This window comes from Ascidia mentula, chromosome 3 (assembly GCF_947561715.1).
Source record: "Ascidia mentula chromosome 3, kaAscMent1.1, whole genome shotgun sequence".
NCBI classification, from domain to species: domain Eukaryota; kingdom Metazoa; phylum Chordata; class Ascidiacea; order Phlebobranchia; family Ascidiidae; genus Ascidia; species Ascidia mentula.
Window position 1 is genome coordinate 22,994,881 of NC_138568.1, and position 16,237 is coordinate 23,011,117.

The 16,237-nt window shown below is 35.9% G+C and overlaps 5 protein-coding genes across 6 annotated transcripts in view; 4 read left to right on the forward strand and 1 right to left on the reverse strand.

Annotated features, from left to right (window-relative positions):
* The window catches only part of LOC145894449 (intersectin-1-like), a 34,928-nt gene that overhangs the window by 11,368 nt on the left and 7,323 nt on the right, over nucleotides 1–16,237 (reverse strand). For both annotated transcript variants that reach the window (XM_082983043.1, XM_082983042.1), the window contains 7 exons: nucleotides 16,081–16,226; nucleotides 15,802–15,904; nucleotides 15,562–15,643; nucleotides 15,185–15,340; nucleotides 14,312–14,403; nucleotides 14,016–14,118; nucleotides 13,568–13,613 (listed from right to left, as the gene is read on the reverse strand). In XM_082983043.1, coding sequence (XP_082839169.1) covers nucleotides 13,568–13,613; nucleotides 14,016–14,118; nucleotides 14,312–14,403; nucleotides 15,185–15,340; nucleotides 15,562–15,643; nucleotides 15,802–15,904; nucleotides 16,081–16,226 — 728 coding nt within the window. The remainder of the gene's footprint in view (nucleotides 1–13,567; nucleotides 13,614–14,015; nucleotides 14,119–14,311; nucleotides 14,404–15,184; nucleotides 15,341–15,561; nucleotides 15,644–15,801; nucleotides 15,905–16,080; nucleotides 16,227–16,237) is intronic.
* Nucleotides 330–3,279, forward strand: LOC145894450 (uncharacterized). Its single transcript, XM_082983044.1, has 6 exons — nucleotides 330–635; nucleotides 1,477–1,627; nucleotides 1,765–1,857; nucleotides 2,029–2,151; nucleotides 2,252–2,378; nucleotides 2,540–3,279. The coding sequence occupies exons 1-6, from the start codon at nucleotides 448–450 to the stop codon at nucleotides 2,809–2,811; spliced, it is 954 nt and encodes a 317-aa protein (XP_082839170.1). The 5' UTR covers nucleotides 330–447; the 3' UTR covers nucleotides 2,812–3,279.
* Nucleotides 3,763–5,975, forward strand: LOC145894453 (uncharacterized). The gene is made up of 6 exons (XM_082983048.1): nucleotides 3,763–4,014; nucleotides 4,222–4,348; nucleotides 4,565–4,654; nucleotides 5,017–5,139; nucleotides 5,201–5,318; nucleotides 5,511–5,975. Exons 1-6 carry the CDS (start codon nucleotides 3,869–3,871, stop codon nucleotides 5,711–5,713), a joined length of 807 nt encoding a protein of 268 aa, XP_082839174.1. The 5' UTR covers nucleotides 3,763–3,868; the 3' UTR covers nucleotides 5,714–5,975.
* LOC145894452 (uncharacterized) lies at nucleotides 6,388–8,694 on the forward strand. The gene is made up of 6 exons (XM_082983047.1): nucleotides 6,388–6,951; nucleotides 7,131–7,272; nucleotides 7,324–7,410; nucleotides 7,474–7,593; nucleotides 7,737–7,854; nucleotides 8,023–8,694. Exons 1-6 carry the CDS (start codon nucleotides 6,746–6,748, stop codon nucleotides 8,235–8,237), a joined length of 888 nt encoding a protein of 295 aa, XP_082839173.1. The 5' UTR covers nucleotides 6,388–6,745; the 3' UTR covers nucleotides 8,238–8,694.
* LOC145894451 (uncharacterized) lies at nucleotides 10,262–13,559 on the forward strand. The gene is made up of 6 exons (XM_082983046.1): nucleotides 10,262–10,425; nucleotides 10,803–10,920; nucleotides 11,064–11,168; nucleotides 11,325–11,447; nucleotides 11,680–11,788; nucleotides 11,900–13,559. Exons 1-6 carry the CDS (start codon nucleotides 10,322–10,324, stop codon nucleotides 12,289–12,291), a joined length of 951 nt encoding a protein of 316 aa, XP_082839172.1. The 5' UTR covers nucleotides 10,262–10,321; the 3' UTR covers nucleotides 12,292–13,559.

The window sequence follows — 16,237 nt, forward strand, 5'->3', positions numbered from 1 at the left end:
GGGGGGCACGCCTCATGGGTTTTGAATAGAGGAAGCTTTGCTCGGGGTAAGACAGAATCTTGTTGTTCTAACTGTCAGTGGCTTTCAGCATCATTCAAGTGTTAAGAGGCAGCACCATGAGTTTAGGGAAGACATTCTTGTGTTGCGCAACATGTGTGAGGTTCCTTAAAACTTACATGAAATATTCATTGAATGAGCTTTCATGTTTAGTGGTTTATTTCAGGATATTACAGTGAAAGATGGATGAAATTTCTAGTCTCACATATTTTAAGGATTCAAAATAATTATTGTGTTTGCTTTTGTTCATAAAGTAGACTTTAAGTATTTCATAATGTAACATATTCCAATGTTTTACAGAAAAACATTTTAGTAAGAAATTGTGTCAACAACCAAATAGAATATGACCGCAATGAACAGAAAACCCTAAAATAAACAGAGAAGAAGAAAATGGAAAAAAGTTTCCTGAGCTCCAGGGATTCAGGTAGGACAGAATACACTTTGAGCCAAAGGCAAAGCAATTCACAGACCAGATGTGTTTCACTTCTGAAACCACTCCTTATATGGAAAGTGTTGGTAATACTTGTTATAATCATACTCTGCATTGTTGATTGGACTTCTGAGGATTCAACATACAGGTGATTGATGTTAAACTGACTGATGGCAATTTATCAAATGAGATAAAAAATTAAATTAAAATGTTTTTTTTGTAAATAGCAAGTTCACAATCCGAGTACATGCGTGTGCAAGGGGATAATGTAAAAACTATCAAAATATCAATGGTAATTATGAAACTGTTAAGATTCTGCATTGTACAATATGACAATAAAAATCACTTTTATTAAAAGGCCCTCTCATAACAGCCATAAAAAACATTAACTGGCATTGGTTGTGACGCATCATTTACTGTTGCTGTATTTGCTGAACAAAAAGTTCTCATGTAAATGATTTCCATTGCTTATCGTGAATCTGTACTTAAACAAGCACTAGAAACTTGAAGCCAAAGCTCACCAGCTACTGTTCAAATATACTTGTGTCACGTCGCCCAGTGTGTTAATGTGAAAAACATAGTTTGGCAAAAAAAAGAAAACAATTTTTACCAGGGGTTCGGTTCTTCTTCCTGGCCACAAAATAGATGGAATGAATTCTTGTGCATTGAACCGTTAAAAGGATTTTCTGTGGGGATTTCCTACATCCAAATTCTTATGTCATTCCCCAACCTTTTATTTAGTTCCCCAACTTCAAATGAAAGCAATATGACTGATAAATATGCAATGGTTTGGTTCAAATTTAACAAACAATAGAAGTTCTACTGGGTGGAAACAATAGCCCTGTCTGCAACTCACTATAATCGGGGTTCTGTTCCAAAATTTGCTAAAAGATTGCAAGTTTGTTGATTTTAAAACAAAGAAACACCAAACAGAAACCTGCTTATTATACTGACCACACTTTCTGTTAAACCATCACATCCTTCCATAGTTGCCAACATGTGAATCAATACAAAGGATCTGACCTTGTGGCGGTCTGCTCAAAAACATTTTTATCTGTTGGGATCACCATCAGTATAATGGTCATCCAACTGGTCGTCTCCATACCAAGATTTCCATTCCTTCTCATTGCTATTGGCAGGGTGAGCCTTATGTCATTCAATGAAATATTTGTTTCAAAATGTAAAATTCCTTCATTCAATCCAGCATCCAACAATGCTATGTACAGTTTACCACAAGCCAATGATAAAGTTCTTAAATTTCCCGGGTGTGTTTGCAGGTCCTTCAGGTTACTGGAATTCTTATCGTCAAGGTAACGATACAACAACAGCTTTACTATCAGTTCATCAGTGACAACTTTTCCCCAGCATATGTAAGTAAAACGCGCATGTTTTCTGGTTAGAAAAGTCACTTTGCAAGATCACCAGCAAAATCAAATCATAGTTTTGTTGAACATAATTTCAAGCAATGAAAATAGTTTTGAAGAAAAACATGAAACTGTTTGTGTTGATGGAAACCAACCTGTATTCACTTTCTTCTCCAGTATGGATTTGCATTGTTATGTGGACTTGTGTTGGGAGATGTGATTGCTGACAAGCGTGGAACTGAACGAAAACACAAAATATTCGTCATCGTGTTCATATCTGTGATGTCGTTTGGACTGATGGTAAGTTCTTCAACTGGCGTGTGAGATTGGACATGAACATGTGGCGACACCGTGTGGTAGGAAAATATTTTAGTTTTAACCACTTGGTTTCACATTGCAGTTGGCAGAGATATTAGTAAACAAATACCAGAGTGACTTGCTGCTGTTGGATCTCGTCCTTATATTCGGTCCAGTTGGATTATTCCTCATGGTTTTCAACACAATTCTCTTCAACTGCTTCACTACAGGTACACCATAGAAATCATACAAGGTTTACCCTAGAAATATATTCTGGATTGTGGAGATGTAGATTAAGCCACCTTAACTTTTAACCATACAGAGAGAAGAGAACTCAAAAATCCAATTTATAAAAAAAGCAAATAAATGACAGCAAATACATTCTCAACAGTTTTGGAACACAGCTTGGATCTCCACACAGTTGCCATGGTAATCATTTCAGCCCCACTCACATACATCCTTGTTGGAATATCAAAACTGACCCCAGAAATGATTACCTGCATTGGGATAATCATCTCAAGTGTGTTGATGTACTTTTTCACGTTCGCTGCGTGGAGTTTGACGATCCCAAAAGTCCAGGTTAAGGCTGGGCCTGCAACCCTCAACACAGTGCAGGTTGTGAAAATACACAGGGCTCCAAGTCGCTCAGACACCGGGATTTAAAACAAACCCAACTTTGAAGTAACAATATGATTTCTATGTTCTGCAGTGTTTTTCTTCTTCAAGTGAGATTTTTCATCTATGAAGAAAGTTTTTTTTTTCATTTTAGCAACTTTTGTGTGTTTTGAATCAAGATTATGTGTGGTAAGCTGTTCCATAATGTTGACTTTATTGCGATGTGTCGTTGCTGCAACATGAGGATGCCATTGTAATCAAAGTTGTACAATCAAATTTTCAGACAATTTCTTTGATTTAAAGCAAAAAATAATTTTCAGGTACTGAATAAAATTAACAAACACTCCTAAATGTTTTCATGAATTCTGACTGCATATCATGAAGCACAAGGTTGTCATCAATTTGTCATTGCCACACTGAATGTTTATGTGCACCCAAACTTCTGTCTTTCAACACTGCTATTGGTTCCAACCATTAAAATGCTTTGCTTTATTTGTCGATTTCTACAAAGAATCTAAAGGGCAGATACAGTAGTAGTTTGTAAAATATCATGACTACCAAGTTTGAGATTGGCTGCTATACAAGTTGAAGGTATTCTGTAGCTGTATTAAGTTGTTAGTGTCACTTGTTTTCTTGGCGACCAAATGCAGTCATTCACTTAAAATGGTTGCCATTTTAATATTGCAGAAGTTTTACTTGGATAACTTGTCTACACCAACTGCCAGCGACAAACGTTGGTTAAATCAACACTGGTGACTTTGTTCACTTTCAATTATTCCAGCTATCACTAAATGGATTGAATTCCTTTGTTGCTACGCCACGGTGAAACACTCCAACATTGCAACACAACACGTGAATAAGGCATGTAAATGTCGTGTGCGTGATGCCAGACATCCAATTATAACATGGAGAGTAGGCATTTAAAACTTTAAAGCTAGAAAAGAGGAACTAGTCCTTCTGTGGGCATTCTCTGCTCATATTTCACTTGAGGTTTTGGTGTAATCAGATCAACTTGCACTTTGGAAAAACCTCTGATCAAACTCTCACAGTATTTCATAAAAACTGTTTAAAAATACAGAACAGATTTGTCAAATTAGGCATAGAAATGATATACAGTAAGGAGAAAATAATCATAGCGTCAATCTCGACAGGGAATGGAAACATGAAGGAGACAATTTGCAAGTCTCTGCTTTACATGACGTCTCTAATTTGTGTTTTTGTTGATTTTGCTGGACCAATTTCACCATTCAGGTTTGTTTACTACTAAGGTTTTGTTTACAGTAGGGGATTGAATATAATTGTGTTTATACATGCTGTAGTATTATTAGTACACAGAATATGAACCAAATCTATGCTCAGTAAAGTCTACAGCCATCAACTGTACAACACAGAAGATAAACAAATTTGTTTTTTTTTTGGTATTGTGATATTATTTATGTAAAATATGATGTTTTTTAGCTCCCAGATCACTCACACCGGGGGAGACATCATTGTTTCATCAAACTGGTTTCCAACCTTGGTTATTTGCATAACATGGATGGCAAGTTTAGTTCCAAGGTTACCAATTGTAATCATGGCCACCAGGGTGAGTGAAAATTTAAAAGTTTTTAAAATAAAATAAACAAACAAAAAAGTTTGCATAATTTCAAGTTGCTTTAGAAGCCCTAACGATATAGATTTGTTAAGGATCATATAAAAAATTGTATTAAAAATTGAAAGATTTAATTGCAACCATCTTGCACAAAGGTACAGTAATAACTTCTCGTATGGCTGCAGGCAATTTCCAATACATTGTATTTAGCTTCTGCAAGCTGGATTGATTCTAACATTGAAGGTGAACGTTCAACATTTCCAACAAAGCACAGATAACAACTTGCTTACCACCGGTTATGTAAGCTGAAATGTTTTGCTCAATTTTATGAATTGCTTGTGGGGGTGCTTGTATTTCACAAGACAAACTGTTTCAAATTAACTAACAAACACAGTAACGGAAATGCAAACAACAGAACTTTGGAAACTGCACAAGATTATTAGTTCAACAATCTCAAAATCTGCGTCCTAGTTTGGTGAAAGAAAACAAAATGAAAATCTCTTGAAAATGTTTCTCAGTCTAAACAACAAATATGAACCACAACTACGGGGGAACAATAAAATCTCTTTAAAATTGTTGTTTAAAATGTGATGTGACTGTAGCTACTTGTACATATTTTACTTCTTGTTTCCACAACATTACTTTACCTAAATATCTTTCAGGTTGGATATGCGATACTTTGGGGACTTGTCGTTTTCGAGGTTGGAGCCAAGCTTTTATGGGTCGAAGACGAAACCACAATTATTTACACAATCGGAAGCTCGACTGGTATTACTCTTGGAATGGTACAAGAACTAATATGGCTCCAACATTATTATATTTTTGTTATGTTTTGCTGTTTTCTAGATTGTTGAAATGAAACTAAATCCATACCAAGAAGAATTTGGGATGGAATATTTCATTATATTATTCTGTGGTCCGTTGTTTTCAGGATTGTTGGTTTTTGGTTTGAAAAGAATTATCGGTAAGATGCCATCTATCTTTGTTAAAGTGGATCAAACTGATTTTTGAATGAATGGATTGCTTTTTAAACTGCACAAAACATCCAAACACAATATGGAATAATCAAATTGTCTGAGGTTCACAGATCTGACTTAAATACACCTTTGAAGTTTGTGTTGGAATGCATCAATGTGTTCTTTGTGTTTTTCCACAGGCTGGAATTCACCCAGAACTCTCATGATAATTTTGTTTAGCATTCCTCCCATTTATTTCATGGCAGGTAGCACAATAATGCTATACACAGTAGCAAGTATTGCTCTGCTCACAACGGCTGTTATTATATATTTGTTTCTCTGTGCCATGATGAGCGTGGACTCCTCGAGTGAGGCTGAAGGCAGCACGGAAATATTTGTTTAAAGGATTCAGAAAAATATTTGAAGCAAAAAAGTTTCTTTGCTTCAGAAATGAACTGTGTTTCTCTCAAAAACAAACAATGTTAGTCAACTGTTTGATGCACTGAAAGCTGGATAAAATTGTTAAAAGTTTCAGCACTACCTTTACTATATGTGTAATATCTGACCATTGCAACCTAAACCTTTGCGACAGATTGCTTTGATGTGTTTTTTGTTTGTGGATTATCCACGTTGTTTTCTGTGACTCGTTGTAATAAAACATGATTCAGCAAGTTGGATGCAGGTTTTGATCAACTATCATTGATATGAAAATATCAGTTCAAGTTTGCAGTTTGTGTAGATTATTTTGATAAACATATTGCGCAACTGCAAATTGTGACACTTTGTGTCTATTTATGAATGGAATTTAATGGGTGTGTTCATTTGCATAAGTGGAAACAATATGCTGAAATATCAGCTTTCTGTAGAAATAAGTTCTCAATGGTTCGAGTTTCACAATCAATAATAATTCACAATGAATGAAAACAATGGTGTAGACAAGACACGTTCCATCCACCTTTTGTTTAAATTCCCACGTACACAGTCTCAATTTGCATGGGATTGTTGGGGTATAATAAGTTTACAACCATCACACCCTTCTCCACTCAGTTTACGACAGCAGCCAAGACAGGAAGTGGGATAGAAAGTTCCAGCCAGGTCTCAATTGAAAACAAATTTGGACAAAAAAGATATGATTTCATGCCTGTGTTGTGCAGATGAATATTTTATTCTACTCGCACATTTAAATGTTTAATTTTATTAAATTCCTGTTGGAGAAAAGCAATCCTCAGATAGCATGTGTCAACCGGCAAAGTTAACACAACATTTGCATGGTTGGATACCTCCAGACACATAAGAGAGAAAAGAGGGGAATCCCCCTGTATTGTTCCACCGCTTGGGCTGTTTTTCTTTTATGTCAAGTTTTGCAGATAAAGGGAACCAACCTATTGGTGGCTGTAAACGTTTAGCTGTAAGTTTCCACTGATCTATCTGTTGTATGAAGTTGTTGACAGGCATATTGACAAAAATGACTGTTACGACTGTATCTGTTGAAAAAACAGAATTGATAGCGGAAGTTGAAGCTAGCAGCAACATTGTGGGAAAGAAATATAGTTGGATCACAAATGTTGCAAAACTTCTGCTGATTGCTGTTGAGCTAGCTTTGATAGGATATGACTCAACAGAGCATCTGTCACCTTTCAGGTAAGCCATTGATTCACATGGAAATAACTTGTATGGTTTTGTAAACACACAAGTATCAACAATAGACATTTATTGTATAGTTCTGATATTGTGGTGAATTAACATGAAAGGCAACAACAATATTTGTGACTTTATGATTAATTTACTCCAAGTTAATAACAAATAAATTTGTTATACAGGTGTCAGTATATGGTAGGTGATAGCAGCAAACTGGACTTGACTGAATGTGTTTACAGTGTTCTACCTGTAGCACTGACTGTAGTGATTGGAGTTAGCTTGTTGGTTCCATTCTGGTCCCTGCTGTTGTCTGTTCTCATCCATGTAAGTTGTTTTATTCACAACCTGATGAGTTTAACAGTTTATTGATTCTAGTCAACACAAATGTGTCTCCTGATGTGGCTCAAGTTTCTCCTGGAAAAGTTTCATTTCTTTGCTCAGAACAACATCAGTATTGGTTACGTAAGTTGTTTAAATCTTATCCACAGTATGGAAATATTTGCATGAAATGTTTGTTAATTTTAGTTTGGATACGCTGTTCTGTGTGGAACTACATTGGCTGGAATCACAACCATTCCGAAATGTTCAGTCAGTTATCAACGGGGATATGCATTGTTCCTAGCGGCAACGGTTGTTGTGTCACTGGTACGTTGTCTGCTTCGTTCATTTTACAATATAGTTGACCCAGTTGCAAAAGTAAATGTGCATCCCTTGAGGAAAACATTGAGAATAAATATGACAGCACTTACCACCAGTAAAGGGAATACTAATTCCATCCATGGCAACAGATTTCAGAGTTTGTGTTCAACGAATACTGGATGTGGCCTCAAATCAACTCAATTATCCTGGTTTTGATGCTGATAATTACTGGACTGATTGTTCTGATTATTGCAAGCTTCAAGCCAGGTTGATTTGTGATTAAATATTGGTGTAATCTGCTAGTGGCGATTTACACTTAAGCAAATGTTCATTTAATGGATTTCGTAGTGATGCTAATAATTATGAACCACATGGGTCAGATAATACCTAGTGAATAACTAAACGCAGCAGCCACAATCTAACTTTCACATGCAGAAACCTCAACAGAAGATAGAGTACGTTTTAGTCCCTACATCTGCATCATTGGCATCGCAATCCTTCTGCTTGTTATCATTCCAAGCTGTCCGTTCGATCTGTACTTCCACCAGGTGGCACTAGTGGTCACCGCAACAATTGTGTACACAATTCAATGGTGGATTCCTGTGTTCACCCAAGCACGCAACAAACCTTCTGTTATCACACAATTGTAAAACAATTGAGATTATCTTTAGTTGATTTTTCTGTCCCATTATTTCTTCTTTCTTCAAATGTATTTTCTTTGAAACAGTTTTATGTGACCTTAAGTAGAGCAAGTAGTTTTTGTTACACAAATGTTTTCCTGCCTGAAAGAGTGTAAATATAATGCAGTGATGTTGTTACAACTTTTCCCCCTTCCTTGTTACAACACAATTTGTTAACTGTGGCAAGTAATCTGATATTGTGAGTAACGTTAACACTGTACAAATGTGTGACAACTTGTAGTTTTTAGGCAAAAGAGATTAAATTTCATAGATTTTCATCATCATCACAATAAAATCATTCACTTTAGGTTTAGAAAACTAATATAACTGAAGCAAAATATTTGCCCTGAAAACATTGTTGTGTCAGAAAGAAATTTTGTTTTGTAAAATTTTCTTTTCTTTTGAAATAAACAAACTGGCTGAGTGAGGCAAACTGGCTGAGTGAGACTGGAAATATATTAAAACACACGAAGAAACCATATAAGGTCAACATTTGGTGAGAGCACAGTTTTCCTGCAGAACAATAATATGTAACTCGAAACCCGACGTAACGTGTTCGGACAAACATGAGCTCATTTGCATACAATCCCACCCACCTCCACAAGAATGTTTAATGGTTTTTTATTACAAATTGACCAACTGTTGAAAGTATTTGCTGTCACATCAAGTACCCCTTTTTTTTTTAGTCTGGTATCAACATTAGTTATTCCAACATTATGTCATTTACCACAGCAACTGTACACCCCTGTATCTTCCTTATCTACACAACAGCTATGACAACTGTGGTTTGAATAGTCTTGGGAATGGTGGATTGTGAGCTTTTTGCATATGTAATCTTTAGTGTTCATCATTATTGCATTTGTTTTGAGTTTATGCTTGGGCTTGACAGTTGACACACATACTCTGAAGTCTGAGAGTGTAATTGCTCTACAACATGACATAGAGATGGGATGAAAAGTTCCAGAAATGAACTTTCCAACAATTCACAACTCAAACCACACGTGATATGCCCATAATTAATGACCATTGTCAGCCATCTGACACCAGTTAGTACGTAATAGTTGTGATTGCCAATAGTTTGGGTTTGTCTTGCATGTTGATCTTGCAAAGTGGACACAGCCTGCAAAATAGGAGACAGATTTTCTGGTTTTGAGGCACATGAATTAATTTGCCTCCGAGTTAATTGTGTAGAGCACAAGTTGAAGCAAGAAGTCCAGAAGCAACAACATAAAAAGCTTACAAAGCTTACAAAAGAATGAACACAGATATTTGAACTGCTTACAGAACAATTGCAGTAGCAATGGGTATTTACTATTTCCAGAAGGCAACAGGTTTGGATTGGAGACTTTTACTAAGGTGAGCAGAACAAATTTGAAACAATTAACAATCTTGGGCAGTGTTTTCATAGGTTAGTTGTCATGACAAATGACAGTTGATGTATTTTCTCCATTACTAAACATAAACAAACTATACTTGGAACAGTAATGTTGAAACATATTTATAGTTCATGCACGGAACCCAGCTTGAAATAACTTGTAGAAGGGTTTCGGTCACAATATTGCAGCACACCATAGTAAAAGTTGATTACATTTACTTGACGTTACTGGGGAGCAATGAAAAGGAATATATCAACTTTGCTTTACCTTTTGGGGGTCAACAATGCAAGCTTGGCAAATAATTACCTCAACGTTAATCTGACCACACAAATGCATTTTTATTTGCGTACAATATTGATCTGGTGTTACGTCTGCTCTAATGCTCTCAACCAGATCACACAAGGTAAGGCAAATTGTGAACTTTGAAATAAAATACAAGTTCCTCGATCATATTTAACAGGAATTTGTGTCGCAACATGCAGAAGGCAGTTTCCACAACACATGAAATTTAACCCAGGTCAAATTTCTTTCCATTGTTTGTACGTCCAGACACCAGGGGAATCCCCGTTAGGTGACATTGGGGAAGTGAAAACACTGTTGAAATGCAGAGAAAGGTTTTCTGTCGAACTGAATGTCATCAAAGTTTCTGAAGTGGTGGCAAAAATTACAAAAGACGCTATGGATAGAAAAAGTTTATTTGCAGTTTACAAATTATTATCAGTTGCAGTTTTGCTTTATTACTTCAGAAAAGCAAGAGCAATAGATTATGCAGAGTTATTGAGGTAAGAATATGTGTTAACCACGTCGTACAGTGGATGTTGTTACTTCATTCATTTAACTTTGGACAAAAAAACACTTTTAAATATTTTTCACATGATTACAAAACTTGTTAGCTGCACCGGTGTTTCATACCTAGTACTCTATAGATTGATGTCTGCAACACCACAATGTGCATAGTACAATAGTCTCTGGCTGGTCAGTTATTTGGCAAGACCTTTATCAGTCACAAGCTGCACTGATGAGACTTGATACGTCAGAACATTGTGCACAGCTGTCTGCAGTTCACTGATCATTTTTAGTTCACTAGCTTTTAAACATCTTACATTTCTCAGTTAATTTTTCTTATCAAGTTTTCTTTGAACTGAAATTTGTTGTTTAGAAGTTTTGAAGGTCGTGGCATGGGGGAAGGTCACAGAACAGAGATATTCCTTGCTTTTGTGATTGTGATAATCATGCTATCACCAAGGTTCGGTCTGTGGGTTGAACTTGTGTACAGAGTAAGTAAAAAACAAGTTTATATCAACTGTGTTTTCACGCAGAACAATTAGTGAAGAAATTCTATTGAATCTGATTCTTTGTCTTCATTTTTTGTCAAACCTTTGATTCACTTTGTTTAACTTCAACTTATTTTTGTGTATAGGGTTTGGAAATTGTGGGAATGTATTTTATGGATAGTTTGGTTCTTAATCTCGCCAATGAATTAAAACACGACCCACAGAATGAAGACAGACTCCTAGCAGTTTGTGTGAGAAAAACTTTAAAAAATAAATCATGTGTAAAAATATCAACTTCATGATTGTGTGAAGTTGACAAATGGAACTATTTAATATGAATTTCACCTCCTTAGAAATTTAATTTTCCTGTGTTCATGGAAATCACAACTGTAGTGTTTTTTTTTCAGGTAAGTTATTCAATTTGGTCAGGGTTGATGTTATTTGAGTTTGGAGCGCGATTGCCAGCAAAAGACAAAGAAGTCCAATATAATTATTGCGACATCGTCATGGTGATGTTTTATGTAACCGTGGTGAGCAAACAATTCAAAGAACTGCAAAAACATTAATTCATCAAATATATTAATAAGCTGGGGATCCTATCCCACACAGCTTTGCACACATTCAACACCAATAAAGTTACAAACAAAACCACTTTAAAAATGTAAATAATTATGAGATACAACAAAAACACAAGTTGAAACAAACTTTCATTGTCAATTTTACAAGAAAATTACTTTCTAATATCTGCATACTTTGTTACAGGGCTGCACATTTATTAAAGACGTTTTCACATTGGAATGGAAAGCATTGTGGTTCATTTTAATCTTCATTATAAATGTTTTGTTCCACAATAGCATTGCCGGTGTTCGAGGTAAGTTCATATAACTAAAGGAAATTTAAACACGTTCCAACTTATATTTGAGACCTGGTTATTAGTTTTTGTTGTGTAGAATTTACAATAACAATATTTACTTGTCCATAGCTGCAACGATTGCATGCATCCTGACCTTACAACATGTCACAATTTCCAATATCGTCCTGGCGTCTACCATCCCTACATGCTGGCATCTTCCCAACAAGTTCTACATGGGTCTCGCCATCCTAGCTGTTTACACCACAGCAAGAGTGGTCGTCAACAAAGGGTTTGATGGTGTTTTCAGGATGGTTTGTATGGTTGGTGAGACCATGGTGGTTTATTATGGTCTCTTGCTGGTATTTTATGTCGCTCAGTTTTTATCAAACATAATTCTCAACATACTTTACTACTTCTTTTGGGGTTGCATTTCACTTTCAATAGTAGGGGCTTACATAACCCTGACCACTCCCATTAAGCTTGGGGATTACATTTTCATGTCATCACATTCACAAAGATAGCAGTGGACTCAATTTTGGTGCAACTCAAGCAAATCATTTATGCGTGCAATGGTCAACGAACTTTCAATGTAACTTAATAATCTGTTTTTCTGGCACATAAACGTTTTAAAAACAGACTTTTAAATTACAACATGCCTGGCAGCAACAGAAACACTATATTTCAATGTAACTGCTTCCGTTTGTGACAAATACACTGTGAATATTTCAAGTAATTATAACATTATTATTGTTGGATTGTGAAATAAGTTTTTCCACCAAGCCATGAATAGAACCAAGTGTCAACTTCACATCACAAATATTCACACTTTCCAAACACATGTTTTTGTATTTTTGCTTCATTCTTTTTCTCACATATTTGTCCAATTAGATTTTATCTTTATTTGACTTGTGTTGAACAAATAATACATATTGGCTGTGGGAGGTGTTGCATACAGACCAGAAACACCTGGTTCAAGAAAATCAACAACAAACTAACAAACAAAACCCAACTTTTTGGTGTGAGGATAACACGAAAAGGTAGTTAACATTTACACCTCCCCTTTAAAGCATTGTGACACACAAAGGAATTTTCAGAATGTTTCCGACATCCAATAAAATCTTGTTTAAAGATTCCCCCTGACAATATTTTCTGTGAGCTGGGTTTGAAGTCTGAGCAAAAATGTCCCAAAATCAAGTTTCTCAGATTTTCTCACACTTATTTTTGTCGGACAATAAATATCAATTTTGATGTTTGAACAAAGACGTGCGTCAAGTCTGCATAAAACCTGTGTAAAAGTTGTTTCGATGAAGATGGGGAAGCAGTGTTGTGTCTGGTGGTGGAATGATTAAAGATACTGACTACAAACCACACAAACACCTGAACATTTTGTCAAACCATTCAACAATATTTAGTGAATTTAATTCAAACAAATAAGCAGGAGATATTTAATCTGCCAACACTTTCCACCTGGAATCATTAACTAACACTGGGGAGACAACAGCTTGAAAGTTGGTAAATCTTCAAGAAACACTGAACACATATAACCAGTCCCAATCAACATACTGTGAGTTTTAACTTTTAATTCCACAACATCCCAATAATCATTGAATGACAAACAGCTCTAATCTAAATCATGGAACACTGCAATCACAAAAGTATCAAAAAAACTGCCTGGTTTAAAACATATTTGCTGTTTTGATGCTGATTTAACGACTCTGACAGAACAAGTTTAACTCAATCCCTAACTGAAATCTTGTGATACCTCCCTGACTACTCTGTTGTCTATCACACACTTACTTGGCAGTGGGAGGGTTGATGGCAGGGGTGTGTGCAACAGGTGGGGCTGAAAACATAAGAAACAATTATTATAATTTCGCCACTTTAGGAATCAACACAACTATAGTGCTACTGTTGCATGGTAAATTTAAAAGAAATATCATCATGGCACAAAAGGTAACATTTATTTTATTGTAACGGCATTTCGTCAAGGTCATGGAGCCCTGAAGAAGTTTTTCCGGATGTTCGACAAAAAAAGGAAAGTGCTTTTAACTCAACACAACTATTAGGAAATGTTTAGTGCAGTTTGAGTCAACTGATGGCTCAATGGCCCACAGGCCTAATTAGGACCACCTTTATTCTGAAGTTCCACACCATGTTATATTTACAATTATATGTGAACTGGACAATGTAATCGTCTCTCATAAGTTTAACAAATTATTACAAAATCTCCAGATAATAAACATACGTTTGTTCTTGAACTTCTCAACATAGTTAGCAGGAAACCATCCCTGTTTCCCGCCCATGGTCCCAGCCAACCAATCAGGTTCTGCGTCTTGCGACTCATCAACCTTCAACCACATAAACTTTTGATGGAAATACTTTTACAGAAAGTAAAAGTACTTTTGGGTGGAATTATTTCCCCCTTTCAGTGATGTCAGTTGCACAGAATGTGAGAAAATTTGTCAATTTATGACTTTTTGTGTTGTTGTAATTAATTGTAACCAATTGTGTGATGGGATTTGGAGGGTGGTTGTGACTTACAGTAACAACGTCTCCAATCGCCAGAGAAAGTTCATCGGGATTTCGTGCAGTGAAGTTGTACAAAGCTTTATACTGGAATAAATGCGCTGGGTCTGAAAAGTAAATAACTAATATAAACAATTTCTTCAGTTTGTCGTGTCTGTCTCTGATCTATGACTATATGCTTGCTTGTGCACTGCTTTTATAAGAGACTGACTGTTAAACAACTTTATTGGCACGAGCTTTCGCGAGATTGATCTGAAGACTTGAGGGTCATGGTGCTACAGAAGGTTATAAGAAGAACGAGACTAGCGAGAGAGACGGCAGAACAACGCCTCATCCAAAAATTTGACTCTATCAACCACGGTCTCAATAGAGACTGGGGCTTTATGAGCCATTATACGCACCAAGATGCCACGGGCACTCAGTGACCAACAATTATCACCTCTTCATGCGTTTTTTCTTTTTTCTTCCTTGTTTTTAGCGCTGTTACCGCATTTTATTTGACACGTCATTTGCTGCACCTGATGAAGCGAGATCAATCTCGCGAAAGCTCGTGCCAATAAAGTTGTTTAACAGTCAGTCTCTTATAAAAGCAGTGCACAAGCAAGCATATAATATAAACAAATATGGAGTTAATAATATGAGAGATGCAGACAGATGGCCACTGTTTTCATCTGATATTCACACCTTAGCTGCACTCATATGTTCTGTAGCTCACATAATTCTAATAAAATTTTGATTTTAAATAAGTTTTAACCAAATACTGTAAAAAAACAGATAACTTTCTGCACAATATAGTTCACAAATTTTTAAATCTCTAATAGATGCCATGAAGAAAGTTGGATTGGAAATCACAAAAAGTGAAAATATGAGAGAAATATTGAAAATCACCAGTTGAAAGCTTGAGGGTGAATCCCCGTCCACCGGTGGCAGCACTTGAAGCTGGTTTCACGTTTTTGTTTTCAGCGATTTGTTTCTGTTTCAAACGCTCTTGCTGCATTTCCACTATTTTCCTCTTAACCTCAGCCCTCTTCGATTCCTCCTCAGCTGGATAAAATAATTCATTTTCAGAAAATTGGCCAGGAAAGTACAACATAGTACAAGCTGTTGTGTTATTTTCACCTCAACCAGCACAGTGAAGACTTTGTGGGAAACACTTAAATTTACATCAAAACATTAAACAAACATAAGTCCTAGAAAGTTAGTTTCTATTTAATAAATTAAAGATTAAGTTTTTTAAGGGTTCAAGGACAAGAAACACAAACCACCTTTTCTTTTCATTTCATCTTCTTCTTGTTTTTTCTTTTTTCTTTCCAACTCTTCTGCCTCCCTCCTTTGCTGGGCAGCTTTCTGCAAAACAACAGATGAAACTTTATTTTGTCAAGTTTAACCAGAAAAAACATCAATTACTGAACATTTATTTAAAGATTTCAAGCAGATAAATAAAAAAATTGACCAATTTATAGAGACTTTATTAAATTTATTGATAACAATTCCAGTTTACAAACCTGTTCCTGTTCCCGTCTCTTAGCAACTTCTTCTTGTTGTCGGGATTTTGCTTCAGCTTCTTGTTTTTTCTGCACGAGCAAACCTGCCATCTTTTCTTGGTTCCTAAACAAATTCAATTAAAACATTTTATTTCACCTGTTTTGCTGCTTGTCACAAAAGACACAAAAAAACAGTAATTTTATCTAAAATCATAACACAACCCTGGACGTGAAAATTAAGATAAGATTAAACTACAATAATTATAATAATGACAATTAAGTTAAAAACATCCTCACAACCTCCTCTTCTCCTCCATGGAGCTCTTCCTGGTTAGGTTAATGTCCTTTTGTCTTCTTGCTTCCTGGAGGACTCTGAGTTTATCTTGTTGGATGCGAGTGATCCTTTCAACGGACAACTTCTGCTTGTTTAGCTCCTCTTGGAGTTGCTGCAACAATA

Coding starts and splice junctions, on each gene's coding strand:
- LOC145894451 (XM_082983046.1), top strand. CDS start 10,322: ATGGATAGAAAAAGTTTATTTGCAGTTTACAAATTATTATCAGTTGCA. Junction 10,426..10,802: donor GATTATGCAGAGTTATTGAG/GTAAGAATATGT, acceptor TTTGTTGTTTAG/AAGTTTTGAAGGTCGTGGCA. Junction 11,169..11,324: donor ACAGACTCCTAGCAGTTTGT/GTGAGAAAAACT, acceptor TTTTTTTTTCAG/GTAAGTTATTCAATTTGGTC.
- LOC145894450 (XM_082983044.1), top strand. CDS start 448: ATGGAAAAAAGTTTCCTGAGCTCCAGGGATTCAGGTAGGACAGAATAC. Junction 636..1,476: donor TCTGAGGATTCAACATACAG/GTGATTGATGTT, acceptor ATCCTTCCATAG/TTGCCAACATGTGAATCAAT. Junction 2,152..2,251: donor TGATGTCGTTTGGACTGATG/GTAAGTTCTTCA, acceptor TTCACATTGCAG/TTGGCAGAGATATTAGTAAA.
- LOC145894452 (XM_082983047.1), top strand. CDS start 6,746: ATGAAGTTGTTGACAGGCATATTGACAAAAATGACTGTTACGACTGTA. Junction 7,411..7,473: donor ACAACATCAGTATTGGTTAC/GTAAGTTGTTTA, acceptor TGTTAATTTTAG/TTTGGATACGCTGTTCTGTG. Junction 7,855..8,022: donor TATTGCAAGCTTCAAGCCAG/GTTGATTTGTGA, acceptor TTTCACATGCAG/AAACCTCAACAGAAGATAGA.
- LOC145894453 (XM_082983048.1), top strand. CDS start 3,869: ATGATATACAGTAAGGAGAAAATAATCATAGCGTCAATCTCGACAGGG. Junction 4,015..4,221: donor GGACCAATTTCACCATTCAG/GTTTGTTTACTA, acceptor GATGTTTTTTAG/CTCCCAGATCACTCACACCG. Junction 5,140..5,200: donor CTGGTATTACTCTTGGAATG/GTACAAGAACTA, acceptor GCTGTTTTCTAG/ATTGTTGAAATGAAACTAAA.